The sequence below is a fragment of the Mus caroli genome, chromosome 15 (assembly GCF_900094665.2).
Source record: "Mus caroli chromosome 15, CAROLI_EIJ_v1.1, whole genome shotgun sequence".
Lineage (NCBI taxonomy): Eukaryota > Metazoa > Chordata > Mammalia > Rodentia > Muridae > Mus > Mus caroli.
In genome coordinates this window covers 49,590,114-49,611,345 of record NC_034584.1, presented here as the reverse complement: position 1 = coordinate 49,611,345, position 21,232 = coordinate 49,590,114, and the positions used below count along the sequence as shown (strand labels likewise).

The following is a 21,232-nucleotide window of genomic DNA, read 5'->3' as shown; positions in this document are numbered from 1 at the left end:
TAGGGAAGTGGGGGGCGCTATGGGGGACTTTTGGGATAGCATTGGAAATGTAATTGAGGAAAATATGTAATAAAAATATTAAAAATCAAAAAAAAATAAAAATAAAACAATACTCTGCTTTATAAAAGACTTTGATACATTTTCAAAAATATTTTGCTTCTTTGGATACATACACAAGTGGTTATTCCACTTATATAATTACTAACATTTTAGGACTATGCTTTATATCCAAAATGTAAAGGAGCGAACTAATAATCACTAAAGAATAAAAATAATCACTCGATTGTAATGCTTTGAACAAATCAAATCTGACCTGTGAATTGAACTTTCATTGACATCTTCCACCATTAGTTGTATGCTGTGTCAGTTTATTTTGTTTCTTGTTTGGCTTTACTAACACATAAACTAGAAGAAATTATTTCTTTCCACAACTTTTAAACTTTGAAAGATTTACACATTCAAAGCCAATCATTAGCGAACCTCACGTCTAGCTCCTTAAGTTCTGGTCAGGTAAACAAAGCTTTACACTACCTAGGAGGACACAGGAAGAGTTCCTTGACGTGAGAACACAAGCCCACGCCTAAGCTGGAGGCTGTGATGACCATCCTCTTTTGACACAAATGACAGTTGTAAAGGCTTCACATCTCCCCTACAGTGTTCCCTGACTGCTTTGCAATTTGCTCTACACAACCAAGAACAGAGTCACCCATGATTCTAGTGGAATTCAAAGAAGTGTCAATAGAACTTTTAATTAGTAAATCTTCAGTTGTAAACCCTACCCCCCCACACACACACACTTTTCATATAGGTATGTAATCCTATCTAACAAGAAAAAAGTTAAGTTTTCATATGTAATTATTTTTCATTATACAATATGCAGTAAAGATGCCAAAAAAGAAAACCATAGAGAGCTCCAATTGGCCAGGAAGACCAACAATCCTCTCCCTCTCTCTCTGTCTCCCTCTCTCTCTGTCTCCCTCTCTTTCTGTCTCTCTCTATATCTCTCTCTTTGTGTGTGTGCACACACACATGCATGTGCACATATATATGTTCAATAGTTTGTGTAGAGGTCAGAGAACAACTTTGTAGAGTCAGCTCTCTCCTTCCATCCTTCACATGGGTCCCATGGATCAAACTCAGATCATTAACCCTTCAATACCTGGTGCTAAGTGCACCTCCGCACTAAACTATGTCACTCTCTCCAGATATCTTTAGTATATTATACATTATGAGTTATATTATGTAATGTGGCAAATGAACACCAGTTGCTTAGCAATGTGGTGCTTTCTCCTCAAAGGGGAAATCTGGACCAAATCTGTCAATATATCCCATGAGAACCTGCTAGAAATCAGAGGTCAGTGTCTCATCTCAGAATTACTAACTCAGGATCTTGGGGGTCATTATCAAGTCTTAAAGGACATAATTCTTACTCCAGTTAAACTCTGAAATCCAAAGCTTCATGAAGTTGAAAAAATACATTTCTGAGCTGAATGCAGTGGAGAATGCCTTTAATCGCAACACTCAGGAGGCAGAGGCTGATGGATCTCTATGAGTTTGAGGCCAGCCCAGTCTACAAACTGAGTTCTAGGACATCCAAAGCAATGTAGAAAGACCTAGTCTTAAAAAACAAAACAACCACTTCCCCACCCCTGCCCCACACACATGCATTTCTGTTGCTTCCCTTCATGATAGATAACAGAATTGATAATTTCATTATGTGAAGCCCCACTCACCTTGTGAAAGCTTCCATAGAACATTTTCCTGATGTCAGGTCCTTCAAAAGTCACAGTTTGAAAATCTCCAGTATAGTCATAGTTGAAATAAGTTAGAGTTTTTCCACCATCTAGTCAAATAAAGAAAAGTTTTAGATGGTGAGTAACTTTTTCCTAAAATGCAGCTTGACAGAAAATAGTGAATCCATTCTTTTGGAAGCACATCTAAAACAACATGAGGGGCTGAGACACTGAACAGTCTACAGCTTCCTACAGGCTCTCAGGTAGCTAACGTAGCTGACTTAATGGTATGTGCTGAGGGGGAGAGCAGGAACCTACACATGCCCTTCCCTTACACCTCTTTGCCTCACCTCATATCCATATCACCTCTTGAGAGATGCCATCAACGCTTAGAGTAAAAGAAGATAATGAGAGAGAACATTATCAATAATATTAGGAAAGAAAGTCAGACTAAGCACTTTGTCCTACTACTAGCCCACGACAGACACCAGCTTTCCCAGGACAAGATGCATTACCACACAGATGTCCCCTTTATTATGAACAGACAAACAAAAGCTTATTGATGCTAAGTCCTTTGTCTTGCAAGGAATATTTTGTTATTAAAAATAAAAAAGGGGTGGGGGTGGACAGGTGAGGGAGTAGGTGGGTGGGGGAGCACCTTCTCAGAGGCAAAGGAGGATGGGGTGAGGCACTCTGGGAGGAGGGACCAAGAAGGGGAGCAACATTTGGAATGTAAATAAATAAAAATAATTTAACAAAAATAAAGAGAAATAAAAATACCCTTTTCTCAACAGTGCTTGCTTACGCTAATGTTTAATTTTCACTTTGCTTTTAAGTGTAGTAGTCTAGTTTCCTTTCTATTGTCTGTAAGAAACACTCAGACCAAAAGCAACCAAGGGGAGCAAAAAGCTATTTAAGCTTACAGGTCACAAATCTATCACTGAATTCAGGGCAAGAACCGAAAGCCAAGCCTGTTTGCTATTCTGTGCAACCAAAGAAACTAGAAGATGCCATGGGAGGTGCAGCTTGATGCTGGTTTGCTAGCAGATTCATGCTTACCTAGCTTTCTTACACAGTACAGGACCACCTGCCTAGGCAAGGAGCTGCCCGCAGTGGGCTGGACCTTCCAGTGTCAATGACCAATCAAAACAGTCCTCCACGGACAGGCTCACAGACCAATCTTGTCCATACAGTCCTTTATTTGAGACTCCCTTCTCAAGTGACTCTACACTGTGTCACAGTGACAGTTAAAGCTAACCAGGACAAGGAGCAAACTAATTTTAGTCATTTTAAGACTAAACCTAGGACATATACGGAGTTAAGGACTTAATCCCTTCAGTATGTAGATTCTCTTCAGTTGCCATATCTATGCAGAACGTTTCCTTCGAACTATGTTTAGTTGTTGATTGCTTTCTGGACATTAAACACCTCTCATCTATTTCCTTTGGAAATAAGATAAGACTAGTCTCCTCATCCAAAAGTTTGCAGGAAGGTAGTCATGCCTCTCACGTTTTGGATTCTAGCTTCATTATAATTTTGAGACTCAATAACTTCAGAGACATGAATCAAAAGCTGGGCACTGTGTACTACCCTTCAGAGCAGGACATGGCAAAGCTTCCTTTGATGGTTCTTCCTCAGATGGGTGTCTCAGTTCCTGTGGCCATCGGAAAACACATATTTCCCATGGCCACAGCCCATAGGTTGACAACCACTTTGTGCCTAACTAACACTGGCACCAATCAGTGCTCAGGGAGTGATTTCTTTGTTTGTTCTTGTTTTTTAAGAATCGTTTGTTTGTTTGTTTGTTTGTTTAATATTTATGAATATACTGTAGCTGAAGACACAGCAGAAGAGGGACTCAGATCTCATTACAGATGGTTGTGAGCCACCATGTGGTTGCTGAGAATTGAACTCAGGACCTTTGGTAGTCAGTGGTCTGAACCACGGAGCCGTCTCTCCAGCCCCCAGAGGGCGTTTCTTGAGAGACTAGGATAATAGGTGAATGAGTCAATGATTTCATAACTCACTGCTTGTTGTGTAATTTGTGTTGCAACATGAAATGACGAGATGACATGCCACGTGCACCATCAGGTATACAGCAATTGCTACACACATAAATATACTTACTGTCCAATATGATCCCAACTAGCGGCTCAGAATTTTTGTTTAAAATCTCCCAAAGAGCAAATGGCTCCTGTGGCGTGTCAGGAAGAATCCGGAACAGGAAACTCATTGTATAGTCCGAAGGCAGTCCTTCTGGGTGCAGATACCTGGCGGTGGGATAAAAATAATGCCTCACTGTCTCAGGCTTGACAGAACGTCTTCCTCTGACCATAACGTAACACATGTTCACTAGAGAAGCTTTGAAAAACAAAAGGAGATCACCATCCATCCCTATAAGATCACTGCTTTAGGCTGGCTCTCCCGCTTCTGGGAGTATTCTCCCATTTCCTCCTCCCGATTCACTCTAGGGGTGCTTGGGTTACAGACATACACCACTACATCCATTTTTTCTCATGGGTTCCGTGTATTTAAACTCAGCTCATCAGGCTTACAGAACAAGCACATTTATTGCTGAATCATCTCCCTGCCTTTACCTATGGGTTTTCCCTCACGTCTTTGGCTTCTCTGAGTTTTCACTTCAGAGTTTCAAAGATGTTAAGAGGCTCAAGGGTTTGCATACATCAAGATTTAGAATTATATATGGTCCACTGTGTTGCTCTGTCAGCATCAATTACATTTATGTATTTTAAGATGAAAATATGATAAAGTTCAACCAGGATTATAGAATGGGGCTGATGATTTATGTTGATTTTTCAAAATTTTTATGTTCAGTGTGTAAGAGTTTAGCTTGCATATAGTTCTATGTACCACATGCACGCCTAATGCCCAGAGAGGCCACAAGAGGTCACCAGATCCCCTGGAGGTGGAGTTACAGATGGGTGTGATCTGTTACATGGATGCTAGGAATTGAACCCAGGTTCTCTGAAAGAGCAGTTAGTGCTCTTAACTGCAAACTGAGCCAAATTATCAGCCCCAAGGCTATTTTTAAACAAAGAAGTATAAACATCATTTGCTCTAAACATCGTAGAAAATCTTACCATAAACTATTACAGTAAATTACAAATTGACATCAATCTTTATATTGATATATAGTAAATGTATGACTGACTTTAGCATCTTGCAAAGCAAACCTACTTTGTTGGCTGAGAAACCAGAGCATCCTTATGGATTTGATAGCACGGGAACAAATTGAAGGTACCAGGTTCCATAGATACTCCTTCCACTGCAGAAAAGTCCTTTTCAACCAAACCAAACATTTCCATCATCTTAAACCCTACAGTGGTGAGACAGATACAATGGTTAAGAACAAACAGGTGCTTTAAAAATTTAAAGTTTCATACTAAATATTTAAACAAAACAGGCGGCTAGACCTCAAACAAGCATCAATCAACATTTGTATTTAAAATATGGTAATGACTGCTTCTGTTTTTATGTTTCCATGAGATTCTTGTGTGTGCAGATGTGTGTCTCTCCATCTATACGTGTTCCTTGGGCTTTTACTTTGGCATTTTTCTCCTGTTTGTTTATTTGGTCCTATTTTGTCCTATTTACCTGATTTGTTTGGTTTTGTTGTCTTATTTTATCTTATCTTATCATAATTTTATCATATTTTATCATAATTTTTAGATGGCTATCTGTTTTCTAATGGTGGTGTGGATTTCAGATGGGAGGGGAAGAGGGATAGTCTTAAAGGAGTCAGCAATGGGAAACCAGAATTTTATATCATATGAATAAAAGAAAAATAGGGGGGAACCCCATAATGTATACCTGCAAGATCAACTCCATCTTTGTGCACCATTGGGCAGGCTGAAAAACAAAGCAAGCAATATAAAATGTGTATCTTCTAAATGCATGCCTCCATTGTTGTGGGCCCAGGAAATTAACACAACCTTCCCTAGCTTTCTACCCATGACCTGTGAGTTAACGATAATATGATGTAGCTATGGTTTTCTAACGTCCCCTTTTAGAACCAAAGGGTGACAGCTTCCAACCATTCTCCTAGCTCCGTTAAACCAATGGTTGTCATGTGAAAGCACATGTTGAGACATGGTTTGATTAGGACGTCTTTGAAAACTAACTCCTACATTTTTTGCTTTGCTTTGATTTGATTTGTTTTGCTTCGGTTTTAAGGCAGAGTCTTGCTGTGTAACTTGGGCTGATACTAAGTGTCCCAAGCTGTCATCGATCATCCTGTCTCACACTCCTGTGGTTAATTCAAAGTGTCAACTTGGGAAGCCCTTCATCAACCTCCCCTAAAGGGAGGAGAGAGAATGTTTATCTCATATGCTCAAAACCATAGTACATAACACCTGTGTGACAACCAGTGCTGAGAGTCTAGAGTTCTTCCTCAGTTCTAGATGGGACTCCTTATTTAACCAGTGTTAGATATTTTAGATTTTTTAACCCACACTCATGCATACAAGTTCTCAAGAACTAACTTGCTGATGCAGTTTCACAGACAAAAGTAATCAATTCATCTTCAATTTTCTTAAAGGCATCAAAGTCATCCACAAAGAAGACGTGTCGTGAGCTGGGCTTGCTGCCGATCTGAACCAACTCTGAGTAGTCAGCGTCAGCCACACCGATGGCAAAGATGTTGAAACCTACAACAGGCATAGAGCAGACCTCTGAATAACTTAAATTTCACAGAATACAGTGCAAGACACCTGATGCCCAAATGACTGAAATGTGCTCGTTTTGGAAGCCCAGTAGGAGTAGCTAATTGGCCAGGTGGTGGTGGCACATGCCTTTAATCCCAGCACTTGGGAGGCAGAGGCAGGTGGATTTCTGAGTTCGAGGCCAGCTTGATCTACAGAGTGAGTTCCAGGACAGCCAGGGCTACACAGGGAAACCCTGTCTCGAGAAACCAAAAAAATTTAAAAATTAAAAAAATTAAAAAAACAAAACAGAATTCTTAATGTGCAATTTTATTATGTGAGAAATAATCCATCATCCTTCCAAAGAAATTTTCCATTAAAAAAAAAGTAATAAAGCTAAGCCCCAGTTGATACATTAGCCCAAATGTTTCTCATTTGAGTAACGTATTTACAGTTGCATACTTTTAATATTTATTCTGACTTGTCCCAAGACATCCATCATCAGGGAGAGAGTAGTGGCTGCACGGATGCTGATGCAGCTCAGCTGTCTTTCAGTTCAGGGCTCAGCCCATGAAATAGTGCCACTCCTAAGCAACATAGGCTCTCCCACCTCCATTAATCCAACTAAGAAATCTATCACAGGCAGGCCTGAGGGCCAACCTAATCTAGACATTCTCTCATTGAGATGAGACTCCTTCTCTAGGTGATTCTAGAGTATGTCAAATCCATAATTCAAACAAATCATCACACATATATCATATAACAGAACCTTCACAACCATCCTGTGAGAACATTTGTTTTACAGATTAGGAGACAGTCCTTTATAGTGGTCCTTTCAATACTATTGTAACTTGTTGCTGCTGTTCCCTAGACAAGAAACCGTGCTGTAACAAATCACAGCATTTTCTTTAATAAAAGCACCTAATTACAGAATTGTCAAGGCATGTGATTTTTTTGAAATCTGCATTATCCACTAGGGAATATTTAATTAAGCAGATAGGAATGTGTGCTTAAAGCCAGAATTTTTCTCGTTAGCCATGATGATATATATATATATATATATATATATATATATATATATATATGAACCTTACCATCTGCCTGCATCTCCCTGGAGATTTTGTTGACATCATCTTGTGACCGTCCATCAGTTATAACCACGATGACCTTTGGGATGCCTCTCCTTGTCCCTGAGTCTGATGTAAATAAGGTATCCCGAACATGCTTGATAGCTTTTCCTGAAACAAAGAATCGACACCTCCATTTCACTCCTTCACATGCTTTCTCCAGCTGAAAAGAGTGGGTCAGCCTTGTCACATCAATGAAAGCCATTGAAAATTACATGTCCTGGGAGCTAAGGCTGCAACACAAGGGCAAGGTACCTGTGATGCATGTGTGAGGCCCTGGATTCCACACTTGATGGCAAAACAAATCAGCCAGGCTCGTGACAAAGTCACCCTCAAATTCCTTATGATCACTGTGAGCTTTCACTGGGCATTGTTTTGTCAATGTCTGTTTGGGTCTTACCTGTTTTAGTATTTCCTCCTTTGTAGGAAATGTGTCTAATTGCATCAAGAAGGGTCTCTTTGGTTTTGTAAGAATCAAGCTTGAATTCTGTTCGGGGGTCATCAGTGAACTGAACCATTGCCACCTGGAGAGACAGGGTGAATCCACTTTTACACAGTAGGGACTTGCACGGGGTCAGAAGACACAGAAGCTCTGTCACATCCACAGTTTAAATTTCTTCCTTAACCCAATCCTCTCTTTAAGTTTTCAACAGATCATATATCAAATTTGAAGAAAAAGTAAACTTCACGTTAGAGGTGCTTATTAAGAACTAGAATTTGGGGCTGGAGAGATAGCTCAGCTGTTAAAAAATATAAGAACTAGAATTTAAAAAAAAATCTTTCTAATGGCTATAAGGCTTTGCCAATTCATTTAATAAGTAAAAGTTGACCTCGGAAATCTGGTTACTGGCTGTACCACAGAATCAGGATTGAGCTTCCTGTGACACAAATATAAAGTATTTACTATGATTCTACCCACTGTACAAAGGTAAAAACTGAGGCACGTGAAATCAAGCAAAAGGGCCAAGCTCATTGGCAAAGCAGGTAGATGAAGCCAAGGATGTTCTACTCCAAAATCTGTGACCTCACTCATCTTAATTTCCTACATTTTGCTCCTATCCCTGTGACGCTATGGGACAATTTTGAGTTGGTTGCTTCATATTTTGATCCACTGAACTACGAGTATCTGTCGAATGAATGGAGTGGTTTCACATTCTGCATGACTATAACCTGGCCCCTACTTTCGAGACTTTTATATCATTGAGGGCAGGGAAGATAGTATGTATAAGGAGATACTCTGCCTTAATATAACATAAGTACCCCCTACTGGCCTACCATCTTTTATTTGCTGATCTCAGCAGCTCTTGCAGGGACACCCAACCTGCTGACACTGAAATATGAGGCTGTCATCTACAGATCTGTTGGGCTACATTATAGTAATACTGGATGCATGCATCCCATGAGCTACAGGTTGGACACATTAGCATTCTATCATCCCAGTTCTTCGATTACATCCCCTGACATGTGACCATGGTAAGAGACTAAGAATAATATCTAAATGCATAGGGTAATGCAGCGATTGACTGGCTGGCCTTACCTGAGTTCCATCTGCACCAATCTTGTCCAGGGCTCCCACAGTGCTATACAGAAAATTGATGATCTTATTGAAATTGTCATCTCCTATGCTCCAAGATCCATCCACCATGAATACCAGGTCTGCCTTGGCAGCTTTACATACTAAAGACCAAGAATATATTTTCAGTCAGGGGTTAGAGGAAAATATCATCATTATCAAGCCAGAAGACAGATAATCATTGCCTTCTGGTAACTACATCTCTTTCCAAAAGGAAAAGCTTAAGCTATTAAGATCCACCTTCTGTGCTCCTAAAACTGTACCACCATTTTCCCTTCATGCCCAGAGCTCCCATTTATGGTTGAGAAGCTTCTACTGAGCATGTGAGAACAGGGAGAGAAATAAATCCAGTAACCTCTGTAAAGAATGAAAATGAGAGATAGGAGAAATGGAAGTGAAAGGGGTGGAAAGGCTGAAGCAAACAACAAGCATTATCTAATAGTCACCAACAAAACATAAGTCTATGCAACCACACTGCACACGCTGAACACTGTGCTTGTTGAGTCCGAATTAACAGCAGAGGGGCCAAGCTCGGGAGGAGGATGTGATACAGTGGGATCAGGGGATTTACAAGTTGGGTAGGGGATGTGGCACAGTAGCTAGAGTTGCCCACCCAGCATGCTCAAAGCCTTCTGTTTGATCCCTAGCACCATATGAAACTGGGCATGGTGGCCCATGTCTATAAACCTGACATTGGGAGGTGCACAAGTTCATGGTCATTCTTAGCTACTGACAAGTTTGATTTTGATACCAGCCAAACCTACATGAGACCCTGTCTTTTGAAAGTCTACAATTATCGGAAATAAGCATAAGCAAACTTTAATTTTGTGTTGCTCAAAAATCCTTTCTAGGCCTTTTTACCATTCACTGGCACATGCCAAATATATATATAATTATTAATACTAGTGAAAGTAAGCCACCACCAGAGGTTACTATTGGGTAGCAACATAATAAAAAGCCACCCAATAATATAACCCATATCCTTCTCCATTGAGAGCCCCCTTTCAAAGTCCCCTTTGGTCAACTTCTTGTTATCCAGTCCTCTCTCTGGCTATTACTGTGGATCATTGCAGTTAACTATGATGTTTGTTGAAGCACACAATTTGTTCTTCAGTAATCTCGATCTTTTCATCGAAGTTCAGTTACATACAAATAGTCTATGAAATAATTTGCCTTCCTCCTTTCTGAGAAGCAACAGCCCAGTTCTTACTATAGGAGCTTGACTCCTTTCCGTTGACCATAAGGTAAGACAAATCAACCTTGAGGGAGGTCACATTCAGGGACAGTGAGGAGCTGCCAGGCTTGCTTTCATGACTTTCATGTGACTTACATGATTTTATAGATTCACAGTCTGACTCTAAGGCTAAAAAAGGATTACAGTCTTGTCATTTTAAACTTTACTAATGAATCATTTGCTTAGAATAAAAGAAAATTCATAAACATGCATAAAGAAATTACATTTAGGATACAAGACTGTGTTTTGTTTTCATTTTTTTCTTAAAGCCTCTTTTTTAACTTGCATAATAAGTATCCAGGATAACTTTAATAATAAAATTTTATATACTCTAGGCTTTTAAATCAAAATCCCAGTGCCAGAAGTGGGATTGTTGGTCAAAGGTATCCTGGAAATCTCCAAAATAATACAGGCTATCCCATAGCTCCTGGTTGTGCACCAGAACATATTGCTGAAGACGCCACACACTTTGGCCACAGGACATAGAGAAATCATACTTGTATTACCAGGAAGCTTCCGTCCTGCTCGATGCCTTGATGGTACCAGACAGTGCTATGTTGGCTACATTGGGGGAGCTGCATCAACAGTCTAACCCAGATGTGAGCACTATGAACTAACATTTGTGTGTACATGTGTTTGTGCATGTGTGTGCGTATCAATGAATGAGCCCTGAGATTGGTGCCAGAGGTTTTCTGCATCACTCTCCACCTACAGGGTACCTCACTGAATTAGAGCTTGAGTTTGCCATTTTTGTTAGCCTGGCTGGGCCACAAGCTCAAATAATCTGCCCAGGGTTACGTGTATCTTGCCCAGTTTTTATGCTGATGCTAGGATTCCAAACCCAGGTTCTCTATGCTTTTACCCGAGAATTTTACCAATTGAGCCATCTCCCTGGCCCAAAGTTATTTTTTTCTAAGCAAAGATTTTACTAGGTCATCTTTCCTTTAACTGACCTTCTTGTGGCATCATAATTTTAAAGGATAAAGCCTATCCTTTAGGTCACATACAATACCCTTCATAATGCTATCTTTACTCTTTACTGTGTGCACCGTTAAAGTATTGAAGGTTCCCCAGACACACAATGGGTTGCTCAAGCATTATGCATTCCATTATTTATATCTTAAGATTGTTGGTTAGCAATCACTCACCAACCACAGCACTAGTTGTTCTCATTCCTGAACTGTTATAGTCCAGTTTCTCTTTTATAACTCATACCACTGACACAGTTATCTGCATTACCTATTTCTCTTATAATACTGAAAGCAAGCAAAGAGCAGCAGTCAAGCACTATTACTCCACACTAATAAATGCTCATTGATGGGATGAAAATCAATGACCGCCACTTTGCTTGGAAGCTTAAATAATTACCTTGGCAGCCCCAGCTGCTGCATTGAGGATAGAAGCTGGAGAGACTTTTCAGGGTAAACTGGAGACACCATTCCCCATTGCTTTAAAATTCTACACTAGCCTTTCATGTACATACTATGTAACTACTCTTCCTTGGTGAGCATCTCTATTCTGAGATTTTAGATGAAGTCAATATTGAGCAATTCTGTAGGAAAAATTCATGTGTATGACATTTATTATTAAATGATTTTTTTAATTGTCATGGTTTGATAAGCTATGTATGCACATTAAGGAGAAAATTAGGTAAGACAATAAATAATTTATATTAATTCTTTGGTTTTCTTCTAAAATTTGTATTTAATTTATTTTTGAAATGATGTGTATTTGTATGTGTGAGTCGGCCTAGGTGAGTGCAATCCCCAGGGAGACCAGAGGCTTGGCATCAAACACCCTGGAGCTAGAGTTACAGGTTGTTGTAAGCTGCTTGATGTAAGTGCTGGGAACCAAACTCAGGTCCTCTGCAAGAACAATGTGAGCTCTTTCCTGATGAGCCATCCACCATCCAGCATCCACCGTGATTTTCACTGAATGAACTAACACACACCGAACACTGGATCTAGAATCACACTGTCATTCTTGTTCTCTTACCTTCCTTTGCTGGTGGGATGGTTGGAGGAAAAGTTGGTGGTTCCGTGGGAAGTGACTCTATGTAGGAAAGGGATAAAGAATACTCATGAGCAATCTCATCTACTGGAGGGAAGTGGTACAGTGGATCTTTATTCAACGTCATCAATGATGTTGATAACAGCCTTCTTTGACGATCTGCTTTGAGGACTGCTATAAACGAGTCACAGCCAGTGAAAACTGGCTTTATTCATCCTTTCATGACACACCAAAGCCTTGAAATGTATTCTGCCCCCATTCAGGCTGCCCAGCAGGAGTCGGTGTAATCAAACTGCCAACTACAAAGTAGTTCTGATGTTGATTTAAGGCAGAAATCCTGGTCCTCTGGTGAGATGTAGGTTCTGGCTGTTTTCACATAGACAGTGAACCTCATTTCCATTCTGCCTAAGTACTAACCATCAGTCTCTGTCCCTGACACTTCTAATCCTTTCCAGCCTGTGTCTCCAAAGATGCCACTTACAAATGAAATATGATTCACTCTCTATTCTGCTCAGTGTGCAACTTGAAAAAAGCCTCTCATTTCTGGGGACCAAGAATAAATACTTAGGGACTGGAGTGTGGTCAGATCTTTTCAGCATGCAAATGACCTGGGAACAGTAAGAGAGAAGACTGATTCTTGTGCCAACTCACAGCAAAGCACCAAGGAGTTGTAGCACCATTGCTACCTACAGTTGTAGGTAAAGATAAAATAGTATTTTATTTTTCATTTTTACTGATACCCAACACTGAAGATTTAGAAAAAAAAAACAGAAAATTCTCATCATCCCCGTTTAATATTTGGGAAACGCCCATTCACAAAGGGGAAGTCCAACTTCAAGCAACCGACAGATGGGTAAGTTCAAGCTCTGACAGATGTTTAAAGGGAATTCCTTCATAAGAAGAGATGAATTTTGTATCTTTTCCAATCTGGGACACAATAAAATTAAATTAGTGACATGAGTGAGTCAGCATGAAAGAATGAGGTAACTGTATATTACTGATAAAGGGAAAATGTCCATGAGCTAATTACTGTGTGACACAAAGCAAGTCACAGGACACCACGGCAAAATCCCACTTGTGGGTAAAGTAAAAGGCATTTTTGGAAGAAACCACAGTGATAGAAATACGTCTTCCTAGAAAAAAGAAGGAGGGAGAACACCCTTTATGTGATGCTCCCGTTCAGTTATGGATATGACTGCCTATTGTTCTTAAATGTTGTTGTTGTTTTGAGAATTCTAAAATTAAAAGGGAGATAGAGAAGACAAAAAGATCTCATACTAAAACTGAGCCTGCAAAACTTTCTTTAGATCACTACAAACTGCTTCCAAAGCCTGGCTTATGCACTTTAAGTGACTTGGGTCATCTTTGTTATTAAGCATTTTCTTTAATATATAAGATGGAGACATATCCTCTGTTTCATCAATAAACTCAGAATCAAATCAAGGGGAGGTTTGTTTGAGCAAAGCATCTGGCCAAAGAATCTCGTGGGTATGAAGAGCACACACCCTGGTGCCACATGCTTATACTCCTTACATGGCACACAGATGGTCCTTATCGTCAACCATATGACAAGCTGTCGCATAACAGATAAACAGGCCTGATCTGTGGTGCTTCAGAAAGTTGAAGTTGAGCCAGTGGATGGAAGAAGCTATTAGAAGACAGATATCTTCTGTATCAGGGAAATATTTACATCAAACTAAGAGATCCAATTTGGGATTAACCCTGAGTTGGTACCTAACAAGTGTGAGCTTAAGGTTAGAGGATTAAAGTAGACCAGGCTCACAAAGTTAGTTGTTTCTGACAGTCAGACAAGCACTGAGCATGAACAGGGAACTTAGCCTATAAACCTGAGAACCCAGAAATTAAAAGCTTCCGGCAGATTGGCATCAGGGGGGCACATAGGCTGTCTTTGAAAGGCGTCCAAAGATTTTAAAATGTACTTTATAAAAATTTTTTTAAAGTAAAGGTCCAGAGAAAAATGCATGATAGTGAGCTGTAGGTCTGAGGCAAATAGTTGTGACTCCCAAGAAGGCAAAGGAGAAGACAAAAGTAGGTGTTCGATAAAGCACAAGAGGAAGCACTCCACAGATGCTCAAAGGTGTTGAAAATTCACTGCCACCATTGGCAGTTAGAAAATAGACAGTTAATTTTATGGATAAGCAAAAAGAATCTTGGAGGTGTTGAACTTGTCAAGACTATGATGGCTGAAAGTGGCCTCACAGAGATCCAATAAAACATGCTTGACTCCAAGACCTTCAAACATTACATGATGAGTATCCATAAGACATAACTCCAGTCAACCAGAAAAGAAAGGAGCACCTGATACATTTCATGGCTTTGGTAAATGTCAATGACATACTCATTAAAACATGGCAGATACAGAGAGTGGTCTGCTATATATTCTTATTCATATAAAAGGTCTAGGAAAGGATTTTACAAAATAAAGAGCATTACCTGAGGTCACATGAGAATGGAAAGGTGATAACATAAGGATAAGATTTCTTTGGGATGATGGGAATGCTTTAAGATGGTATGATAGTGCTGCTGCTTCTATGACTCTTCCAGTGTACTCAAAATAACCTAGTTGCCCACTAAAAATGGCTCTTAGATTTAATGATATAAATTACATGTCAAGAACACATGTTTAAAACGTTAGATATATTTATTGTGAAATAAAGTTTCTCTATTTAAAATTTTAGTTGATTCAGCTTGCTATATTTTAATCAATTATTATGGAAGCCTCTCACTATGCAGCACTGGCCAGACTGGAAGTCAAACAGATCCCATCGCCTCTGCCGCTTGAGTGTTACCATCAAGGATGAGTCATATAACACATGAGCTCATCCAGTGTTTTTTAAGGGAGTAGGCTGATTGTGATTTCTTTCTCCATGGTCCTAGAGGTTAGTATATCTATTCAAGGTGGTGGTTCTTTCTACATGCCATGCAAAAACCTGAAGGAAATCCCATCACCTATTCATATTCTAAAATTTGAAAACAAATTAGAGATCCTGAGTTAGGTATACAAATAGAACCACCCTCAGTTCACTACCGTTAAATCTATTTTAGCCATTTCAATGGCTGAGGCCTCCAGGTCAAGAACATTTTATTAAAAGCTACTGTAAGTCCTAGAGGGGATAGGGGCTCCACAAGAAGACCAGCAGAGTCAACTAACCTGTACTCTTTGGGTTTCCCAGAAACAACACCAACCAAAGACTATACGAAGACTAGACCTAGCCCCTACACACACACACACACACACATATGTAGCAGGTGTGCAGCTTTGTCTTCAAGCAGGTCTCCCAACAACTGGGGTGGGAGACAACAACTGGCTGTTGCCTGCCTATGAATCCTGTTCCCCTAACTGGACTGCTTTCTCTGACATCAGTGAAAGACGGTGTGCCTAGTGCTACAGTGACTTGAGGGACCAGGGTGGATTGGTACCCAGAGGGAACCTCCCCCTTTTCAGAGGTGAAAGGGAGGGATAGGGGACAGGGGCCATGTAAGGAGGAGACTGGGAGGAGAGGGGGGGCTGCAATTGGGATGTTAATTAATTAATGTGGAAAAAGATACTCTAAGAAGCTGGCACCCTCAATTCCTTGGAACATGTAAAAAATGTCTTGTTTTAATTTTATACTTGGCTTTTCCATTCCGCGCATCAGATCTGGGGCCAGCTTGCAAAACAGCACAAGGACCTCTTAAGGAGGCAATAACTCCAGGGTCAGTCAGTTGGAACACGCCGTTGGCTCTGAGCCCACCCTCACTGCTGTGATAAGATGGCATTGTCCTCGAGCTCAGTTTCACACACCACATACCATGAATGCTTCTTATGCGTTTGGATCATAATGTAAATCATTGTTTCAAGCCTTTGGCCATCAGATGGCCCTGGGGCAACATATAGGGAATGGAAAAGAAAATACTGTGACGGCAGTAGCGGGGCACTGTGAAGAATTTTCAGGGTGGATAGAAGGGGGAAATTGTACAAGGCTCATATTCCCAGGCAGCAAGAACTATTAGTTTTCTAAACAGGGTGAAGCTGTAGATTCATATAGATATGCGATTTGCTTATTTTGAGGGGGATCACGAGAAGGCACTTGACTTACGTGTTTTCTGCATGATGCTCACACTGGGTCCCTCTAGCTCCTGGAGCTTTGTGTAAACACTGATTTTATACTCCGAATCAGGCTGAAGTCCATAGAAGCAATGCCTGTTTACGCCTCCTCCCACCGTGGATTCCTGTGCTTGTGTGTCTACATTAAAAGCAAAACAAAACATATGTGAGACGAAGAAAAAAATGAAGCAGCCATTGAGTCAATCACTAACTGCTAAAATGCATTCTATGTCACACAACCCCACCATTAGCATTTATTTGCAGCATTGTATCTCCAGGTAAAAATTTGTATATAGTCACTGAATTTCTTCTGTTAAAAATTACATTTAGAGACCACTCCAGGCTTCAGTATGGTGAAAGCAACCAGGAAATCACTGGATTCTACAACAGATGTTGAGTCATCAACCTCAAGTGCCAAGTTCAAGAAAGCTAAGACACTCCATCAACCCCAAACCAGAGCTGCTGGCAAGAAGAGTCGTCAGCTCAGTTCCAAAAGCAGTGGGAAGGTGCAAAAGACTACCAATAAAGACGAGAAAACCCTGCCATGGGTCCCAAAGAGAAAGACTTCTGAGAAGACTACACCACCTACAAAACAGACTTGAAAAGCCAAGGGAAAAGCACTAATCGGTCACTACCACCTCCTGATGGAAGAGATGACAACTAGTACTGAGACAGAGACAGACCATAGCAGTGTGAAGAGCTCCAGTGTTTTGATGAGTGACAAGGAAAACCAATGCCTCCAAATGCCACCAAAGACCTAGAAACCCATTCAAAGGTCTGGTACCTGAGCGTCGTCAAACTGTGTAGACTGGGTATTTACTACACAGTGCTTCGACGCTGATGAAAATAAAATCAATCCAATATGAAAAAAAGTTACATTTAATATGGACAAAAATAAGGCTTATTATTGTTAGATTGCCAAGTCATGTCTTTATTGAATGAAGAACTATGACTGCACATAGTTATGTGTACACATCTTAACTGATCTGTTGCACTCAACTCGCATTTATGAAGACTGATTCAGCAGAACATAGTCATGTGATCACAGACTTACATAAAAAGACCGGTCTTTAACTGCATACAATTTAAGATCATCCTACAGGCTTCCCTTCTAAACAGTATTCTAAGACACTTCAGTTAGAATTTGTTCTCAAAGTAACATGCACAAAAGCTTGAGGCATTACCAGGACAACAGAGGAGTTCCCAGAGTGCCCTGTTTCTTCTCTGTCACACATGATTTTAATGAATATTTTTAGGTTAGCATGCAAAACAATGGGTTTCATGACAGCACTTTCATGCTATGTATCATTACTTTTTGTTCTAAGTCATCCCCCCGCCCCTTACTGTCCTCCTTGTGGCTCCTGTCATCTCCTCAAATAAACTGCTTCCGCTTTCATGTCACACAAATTTCCTTCCCCTCTCTTTTTGCTTCTTGTTCCCTCTGAAGACCTCTTCCTCCTCTCTCTTATTTCCCCCTACACATACTCAAGCTTAGTTTGTCCTTGAACTCATTATGCAGCTAAATATTGTTGTTTTTTTTTTTTAATTTCTGATCCTTCTGCCTCCATCTTCTGAATAAGAGATGAGATAAGAGTCATGTGAACCACGCCCAGTTTTGTGAGGTGCTAGGGACTGAACCTTGGGTCTTTTGCAGAATAGGGAGCATTCCATCTCTGAGCAGCACCCTCATCACCAGCCTTGATTTTGATCTGACACCTGTGATGGTTTTATCTTAAAGGCGACTGAGAAAACTTAGTATGCCTCTTCTAAACTTCCTGGTTGCACTATGCAAACCCCTTTGTGTTCTTTGAACAAGACATGGTGCTGAAATGGTTTAAGGCCACAGAGACAGGAGAACCAGGTCCTTTCAGGTCAGTCAAGGAGTCAGGTCACACATCACCGCACCTTCTGTCTTCCCCATGTCAGAGGCACAAAGAACGTTGGAGGAGTAACCACTGACCCTCTTCTCTTTTCCCTCGTCCACAGTAAAATTGCTATACCACTTTAGAAGAGTTGGTGCTGGCCCTGGGGTCTGGAGCCAGAGCAATTGGGTTAATCACATTCACCATTTATGGACAGCCTACTTATTCTAGGTCCTGTGTTGGCTGTTGAATGATAACCACCACCACAAATGACAACAGCCAAAGAAGCTAATGAATGCTTGTCATGTGCCAAGAACTATCATACAGATTATTATGTCTACTAATCCATTCTATTCTTATATCATTTATAATTATCCTCACTTTAAAGACAAGAAACTGGAGGCCAGAAACATTAACAAGTTACTACAGTGCCAAGCTCAGCCACAAACTGAAATTTGAATCCAAACTCTAAGCTCAGGTCTCACAGGATGTCACTTACTGTATACTACTACATTATAGTGTAAAGACTTAGTTCTTCACAATTAAACATTCTGAGCACTCTAGCTAGAGCCCAGGTAAGGGGTCCTTACAAGTCAGGGCTGGGACTTTTGAGGGTTTTTAATTACTGAAGAGTTTCAGAATTAGTCATAATATTTATTTCTTTGCATATCTAGATATCTGGCTAGAAGGAGAAATTGTCATTACTACAAAAAGAACAAATATTAAAATTTCCCTCCGGGGCCAACAATATGGCGCAGTGGCTAAGGGTGCTTCCTGCCAATCCCAGGACTTGAGCTTGACCCTTGGAAACCACATCATAGATGAAGAACAGAACCAGCTCCCACAAACAGTCCTCCATACTTCCTGTGGCATGTGTGTGCTTCCCTGTCCCCAGCCACCAAATACACAAATAAAATGTAACTTTAAAAACTTCTCTTGGAGGCCCTTGGTCCTGTGAAGGCTCAGTGCCCCAGTGTAGGGGAATGCCAGGGTGGTGAGGTGGGAGTGGGTGAGTGGATAGGGGTAGGGGGAGGAGGATAGGATAGGGGATTTGTGGAGAGGAAACCGGAAAAGGGGATAACATTTGAAATTTTGAAATGTAAATAAATAAAATGTCCCATTAAAAAACAAAAGAAAGAAACAAAAAAACCTTCTCTTGGGATTAAGTTAGATTCTGTTCCCTAAATACTGTCTTTGCTTTTCCTAAAGATGTTTTAAATTTTTATGTGTATATCCGTGTGTGTCTGTGTGAGAGCATGCCATGTGTGTAGGCATGCTTGAAGAGACCAGAAGAAGGTGTTGGATCCCTAAGAGCTGAATTCACATGAGGTTGGGAGCCACCCAACACAAGTGCAGGTAACTAAACTACTCCACAAGTCCTCTGCAAGAGCAGCAGGTGCTCTAAACTGCTGAGCCATTTCGCCAACTCAAATTGCATATGATTAATCAATGCCTTATAACTGCTTATTGCTAGGAATTTAGAAACTGCTCTCAAAGGCTACATGGATCCAATACATTATATTTTGTTTAGCAGTTAATAGGAACAACCTGTTTCTCCACACACAAAAAAATTAATAATAATCACTTCAGAATTTTACTTTTAAACCAGCACGTGCAAAATATAAAACAGATGAATTGATTATTAAGTGAAGATAACACAGCACTTTTGCCTTTTAGAAAGCATGACGTCCAGACAAACTTTGACTTTATATTTCAATCTATATCAATATTTATGTATCATGATAAACATTATTTTGAATTTTGGCTATGGAACAATGTTGACCTCTAAATTAAAGTCATTTGGTAAATGACATTTGAAATTAATGTCTGTATATTATGAATATTAAAGAATTTTATAAGTAAACTTTATAAGTAATATTTATTAATATGTTAGCACTGGGCTAAGAGGATGTGATGACTGGGATTCATCTTCAGCATCACAACAAAGAAAGTCAAACATACTTGTTCCCAACAGCATACTGTCTACCTGAGTTGTTTCTCATATATCATATGTAATGATCAAGTGAAAAGCATTGGTACTGGACCAGCAAGATGGCTCAGCTGGCAAAGATGCTTGCTCTGCACGCCTATTGACCTGAGTTTGATCCCTAGAACTCTCTTCAACATGGAAGGAGAGCGCCAACTCCACAAAGCTGTTCGATGGCCTCCACGTGACCTCCCTATGTGGTAATAATACTTAAATTTAAAAATGATTACTGTTTGGTAAGATTGTATTCTACCGTGAAAGCCTAGTAAGCTATTTTTAATGTCCAAATTCACTCTGTGCTTCCAAGGCCCAGAAACCCACAAGAACTGCTTCTTTCTGGCTTCTGAGCAACCCTTGCAACTGACTGGAAGTCACTGTAAGCTACCCATAAGACAAATATTTTCTGAATCTTATGCATACAGTATAAAGATCTGTAGCCACAAAAGCTTTCCAGGGATTCCCTCAGGGAATCATCTCTAGAAATGTTCTATTTCTGCCATTTCCTATTTTCCATGGATATCTGTGTACTTCTTAAGAACCCTTGAAAATAGGATATTAATGGGCTTTACTCAAAAAAAATTAATAAATCCACAACTCCTTGGAAAATTGGAATGGGCATATTAAAATTAGTGGCAAACAATATTAGTGTGATTCCCAACAGTAACAAGGAGGGGCTCCATGAGTGAAGGTATACACATGTCGTTTTTGGCATGTGTTTCAAGTCTAATGGCTTTGCCTTAAAGGAAAACAAAATCTAAAATTAATCAGATGATGACTAACCCTTTTAATCCCTCTGCCCAAGGTAGAATGTTAATTCAGTTTATTTTCTTAGAACAGGGTAAAACAGTCTTTGTATATTTATTTCTTTTTTTTTTATTACATCTTTTCCTCAATTACATTTCCAATGCTATCCCAAAAGTCCCCCATACCCTCCCCC

General features: G+C 40.1%; 1 protein-coding gene across 3 annotated transcripts in view; it reads right to left on the bottom strand.

The window, feature by feature from the left end:
* The window catches only part of Col14a1 (collagen type XIV alpha 1 chain), a 209,322-nt gene that overhangs the window by 67,394 nt on the left and 120,696 nt on the right, over positions 1-21,232 (bottom strand). For all 3 annotated transcript variants that reach the window (XM_029469983.1, XM_021183602.2, XM_029469984.1), the window contains exons 24-33: positions 16,439-16,585; positions 12,324-12,380; positions 9,059-9,198; positions 7,922-8,045; positions 7,489-7,632; positions 6,236-6,400; positions 5,565-5,603; positions 4,932-5,070; positions 3,861-4,003; positions 1,734-1,843 (exon numbers count right to left, since the gene is read on the bottom strand). In XM_029469983.1, the coding sequence (XP_029325843.1) occupies positions 1,734-1,843; positions 3,861-4,003; positions 4,932-5,070; positions 5,565-5,603; positions 6,236-6,400; positions 7,489-7,632; positions 7,922-8,045; positions 9,059-9,198; positions 12,324-12,380; positions 16,439-16,585 (1,208 nt within the window). The remainder of the gene's footprint in view (positions 1-1,733; positions 1,844-3,860; positions 4,004-4,931; positions 5,071-5,564; positions 5,604-6,235; positions 6,401-7,488; positions 7,633-7,921; positions 8,046-9,058; positions 9,199-12,323; positions 12,381-16,438; positions 16,586-21,232) is intronic.